Here is a 5,000-nt window from a genome sequence, read left to right as displayed (position 1 = left end):
CCTACCACTCCCAAACATCCCCTTATTTACATCCTGTCATCCCAACATTCTCCAAAAGCACACCAATCACCCCCCCGTAAGCACCCCTGCTCCGCCACCCTTCCAGATGCACCCCGCACTCTCCAGCACTCCTGCAAGACTCCCTCAGGCCCTGGCAGTCACCGTGGCACTCCCCAAGGGCACTCAACGTCTTTACCGCCGCAACCTTCCCCCTGACGGTGCCCCAGAAGGCGAGAGTATGTTATTTCTTTTTCCTCCTCCTCCTCCTCCTCCTCCTCCTCCTCCTCCTCCTCCTCCTCCTCCTCCTCCTTCTCCTCCTCCTCCTCACCTGCCGGCTGGAGGGTCTCGGGGGCATCGTGACCAACAATGACAAAGGCCCACGCTCTCCAGGGGCCCTTAAAGTGAGCAGTAGAATTTGAATATGGCGCCCAGGAGCAAGAATGGCTGCCGTTAGCGCGAAGAGGGCGCCTCCAGGGTTGCCAACGCCTCGCCGCCAGGACTGCCAACGCATTGCTACGTGTCTTTTTCTTCCTGTTTCTCATTTTCCCAACCTAACAGCGAGGTTACCTATCATTCTTTCAGGTGTGGGGTGCTCCGTGAAGCTGATGAGAGTGACGGGTGAGTGCGTGAAGGGAGAGTGAGGGCAGTGAGAGTGGTGATGTGGTGTGAGTGCAGGACGGGGAACACCAGCAGGCCGCGCGCCACTGCTGCCACCGTCGCCGCTGCTGTGCCTTCTCGAGAGCTTTAGCGCCTTTATCGCTCGCTTTATGGGAGCTTGCTTTGTTCTTCCTAAGTGGATTACTTTTCCGGCGGCGGGGGATTTTCTTTTTTTTCTTTAGAAGCTCATCTCGGGTAATGCTGGGCGGGTGTGCACGCGAGGGGACCTAACCTTGTAATTACTGAGTTTAGCAAAGTTACTGCCGGGAGGCGGGTCGTGCGGGGTGAGCCAAGTACCGCTCGGCTCATGAATAAAAGTTACCACACTCAGCCACCGCCAGGATGTTTACAGAAACCTGATTCCCCTCGCTTCCCCTCCCCTCCCTCCTCCCACCCCTCTCTCTCTCTCTCTCTCTCTCTCTCTCTCTCTCTCTCTCTCTCTCTCACACACACACACACACACACACACACACAGCAAGCTATTGACACTCGTTCTCAAACTTTTCGTAACGTTCACACCCTTCACACTGCATCTCCTCCTCCTCCTCCTCCTCCAACTCTCTCTTGCTTTAACTTCTTTCCATAGTTTCTCCCTTTCTTTCATCTCTTTTCTTGTTTTCTTCTTCTACACTTTAATCTACGCACCTTCCCTCCTCCTTCCATAAATTCTTGTCCAATTTTTCTTTTCCTTATTCTTGCGGTGTGTTTGTATGTCATCATTTCTACTTTTCCTTCGCTTACTTTTCTTTCCCTTTCCTTCCCTTCCTTTCCTCTCCTCTTTTCCTTAATCATTTGTTTCTTCTCACTCTTTCCCATGAATTTTTCCCCAATTCTTCTTTTCTTCTTCGTTTCCCCAATTCTTCTTTTCTTCGACAACAACAACAACAACAACAACAACAATAACTACTACTACTACTACTTCTCGATCCTCACCCATTCTCTTCTTCCCACCTCCTCCTTCCTTCTCTCCCTCACCGTTTCCACTTCTTCCTTCTTCCCTTCATCTTTTCCTTCTCTACCCTACTATTTCCTTCCTCCTCCTCTTCCTTTATCATCTTCCTTTACACTCCTTCCTTTATCCTTCTTTCTCCTATTCCTCCTCTTCTTCCTACTACTCCTCCTTTTCTTCTTTATCTCTTTCCTCCTCCTCTTCCTTTATCCTCTCCCTTCTCTTCCTCACCCTTTACACCCGTTCTTTCACCTCCTCCTCCTCCTCCTCCTCCTCCTCCTCCTCCTCCTCCTCCTCCTCCTCCCGACAACTCCATCTCCTACCAGAATACGCGGTGTTAAAAAATGCACTACCTCAGGCGGGCGGCGTCTTATTGCGGTCATTATTCCTAGTAATGTGGAGGAGGAGGAGGAGGAGGAGGAGGAGGAGGAGGAGGAGGAGGAGGAGGAGGAGGAGGAGGAGGAGCAGGAGGAGGAGGAGGAGGAGGAGGAGTGGTAGAGAGTTATGAGGCCTCCTACCTCCTTTTCTTTCTCCTCCTCTTCCCCCTCTTCTTCTTCTTCTTCTTCTTCTTCTTCTTCTTCTTCTTCTTCTTCTTCTTCGTCCTCCTCCTTCTCCCATTTTCCTTCTTTCTCTTTCTCCTCTTTCTTTCTCTCCTCTCGTTTGTTTTTATTCTCTCTCTCTCTCTCTCTCTCTCTCTCTCTCTCTCTCTCTCTCTCTCTCTCTCTCTCTCTCTCTCTCTCTCTCTCTCTCTCTCTCTCTCTTTCCTGTTTCATTTTGTTTCATTCTGCTCCTTCTATTCCCCCTTGTCTCCTCCTCCTCCTCCTCCTCCTCCTCCTTTCCATTCATTTACTTTTCCTTCTATTTTCTATTCGTTTACTTTATCCTTTCCTCCTCCTCCTCCTCTTCCTCCTCCTCCTCCTCTTCCTCCTCCTCCTCCTCCTCCCCCTTCCTCCTCCTCCTCCTTCTGTTCCTCATCCTTAAACTCATTTTCCTTCTACTTTTCATATTTACTTTACCCTTCCCCTTCTCCTCCTCCTCCTCCTCCTCCTCCTCCAGCACTAATGAATCAACACAAACATTTTCAGCGTCAATGGCCAGTCCAATCTGTCACACATTAAGTTAATTGGCGGGAACCACTCGCTCAGTGTTTAACAACCACTCGACTCTCACATTAATTGGTTCCGCTATGTTTAAGCACGCGCCAGATTATCCTCCTCCCTCTCCCTCTCTCTCTCTCTCTCTCTCTCTCTCTCTCTCTCTGATACTGTGTTTGTTTCCTAAGTCTTGTTAGTTTTGTTTGTCGTCTGTTTGTTTATCTGTGTGTGTGTGTGTGTGTGTGTGTGTGTTTTACGTAACATCGCGTCTTCTTTCGTGAGAGTGAAATTAATGCATAAAAATTGACTTTGCAAGAGAAGACGAATAATAATAATAATAATAATAATAATAATAATAATAATAATAAGAAGAAGAAGAAGAAGAAGAAGAAGAAGAAGAAGAAGAAGAAGAAGAAGAAGAAGAAGAAGAAGAAGAAGAAGAAGAAGAAGAAGAAGAAGAAGAAGAAGAAGAAGAAGAAGAAGAAGAAGAAGAAGAAGAAGAAGAAGAAGAAGAAGAAGAAGAAGAAGAAGAAGAAGAAGAAGAAGAAGAAGAAGAAGAAGAAGAAGAAGAAGAAGAAGAAGAAGAAGAAGAAGAAGAAGAAGAAGAAGAAGAAGAAGAAGAAGAAGAAGAAGAAGAAGAAGAAGAAGAAGAAGAAGAAGAAGAAGAAGAAGAAGAAGAAGAAGAAGAAGAAGAAGAAGAAGAAGAAGAAGAAGAAGAAGAAGAAGAAGAAGAAGAAGAAGAAGAAGAAGAAGAAGAAGAAGAAGAAGAAGAAGAAGAAGAAGAAGAAGAAGAAGAAGAAGAAGAAGAAGAAGAAGAAGAAGAAGAAGAAGAAGAAGAAGAAGAAGAAGAAGAAGAAGAAGAAGAAGAAGAAGAAGAAGAAGAAGAAGAAGAAGAAGAAGAAGAAAGGTGATGATGATGATAATAGTGATTCTGATAGTGATGATGATGATGATGATGATCGAAAACAAGAACAAGAACAAGATGATGACGACGACGATGGCAATGATGATGATGATGATGACGACGATGACAATGATGATGATGATAATGATGCCAAAAACCTGTCCTATTACAGAATACAGACTTACCCAACCCACTATCATATACGTATATAACTCACTATAACTCACTGTATTCTTGCTAACTTGCTCCCGTTTTCTATCGAGTCACGGTAAATGTACGGTGAGCTATTCTATTTTGGTTCAGTTTCAATTTTTTTTTTTTTTGGATGAGATTCAATTATTTTCTTTTTTTTTTCGTTTTGTTTCTATTGTTTTTGTGAGTTTTAATTTTTTTGCAAGTTTCAATTCTTTGGTGAGTTTAATTTTTTTGTGGGTTTCAATTGTTTTTTGTGAGTTTTAATTATTTTTTTGTGAATTTCAATTGTTTTTTGTGTTTCAATTGTTTTTTTTGTGAGTTTCAATTGTTTTTTGTGAGTTTCAATTGTTTTTTTTTTGTGAATTTTGATTTTTTTTAGTTTCAATTTTTTTGTGAGATTATTTTTTGTGAGTTTCAATTTTTTGTGAGTTTCAATTTTTTGTGAGTTTCAATTGATTTTTTATGAGTTTTAGTTATTTTTAGTGAGTTCCAATTGATTTTTATGAGTAATTTTTTTGTGAGTTTCAATTGTTTTTTGTGAGTTTTAGTTATTTTTAGTGAATTTCAATTGATTTTTTTGTGAGTTTCAATTGTGTTTGTGAGTTTCTATTTTTTTGTGTGTGTTTCAATTGTTTTTGTGAGTTTCTATTTTTTGTGTTAATTGTTTTTTCTTTCTTTTTTTTAGTTTTAATTGTTTTTTTTTGTGTCAATTGTTTTTTTTGTGATTTTTTTTGTGAGTTACACTTGTTTTTTGTGTCAATTGTGTTTTATGACTTTTTTTGCGTTTCAGTTTTTTTTTTTTTTTCAATTGCTTTTTGTGAGTTTCAATTGTTTTTTTTTGTGAGTTCCAATTGCTTTTTTTGTGAGTTTCAATTGCTTTTTTTGTGAGTTTCAATTGCTTTTTTTGTGAGTTCCAATTGCTTTTTTTGTGAGTTTCAATTGCTTTTTTTGTGAGTTTCAATTGCTTTTTTTGTGAGTTCCAATTGCTTTTTTTGTGAGTTTCAATTGCTTTTTGTGAGCTTCAACTGTTTTTGGATGTTTCATTTCTTTTTTCGATGAATTTCAACATTTTTTTTTTTTGTGAGTTTCAATATTTTTTGGATAACTTTCTATTACTTTTTTTTTTTGTGAATTTCAACTGTTTCTGCAAGTTTTAATTGATTTTGAATGAGTTTAAATTGTTTTTAGAAGAGTTTCACTT

At 40.9% G+C, this 5,000-nt stretch overlaps 1 protein-coding gene and 1 long non-coding RNA gene across 2 annotated transcripts in view; one reads left to right on the top strand and one right to left on the bottom strand.

Annotated features, from left to right (window-relative positions):
- Positions 1 to 5,000, bottom strand: part of LOC135112469 (uncharacterized) — a 48,881-nt gene that overhangs the window by 3,631 nt on the left and 40,250 nt on the right. The gene's annotated exons all lie outside the window — the stretch shown is intronic.
- LOC135112429 (DNA-directed RNA polymerase II subunit RPB1-like) overlaps positions 1 to 5,000 on the top strand; it is a 33,754-nt gene that overhangs the window by 1,748 nt on the left and 27,006 nt on the right. The window contains exon 3 of the mRNA XM_064026891.1: positions 82 to 236. Coding sequence (XP_063882961.1) covers positions 82 to 236 — 155 coding nt within the window. The remainder of the gene's footprint in view (positions 1 to 81; positions 237 to 5,000) is intronic.

Source organism: Scylla paramamosain, chromosome 23 (genome assembly GCF_035594125.1).
Source record: "Scylla paramamosain isolate STU-SP2022 chromosome 23, ASM3559412v1, whole genome shotgun sequence".
NCBI lineage: Eukaryota > Metazoa > Arthropoda > Malacostraca > Decapoda > Portunidae > Scylla > Scylla paramamosain.
Note: the sequence above shows the minus strand (reverse complement) of the source record. Positions and strands in the feature narration are given on the sequence as shown.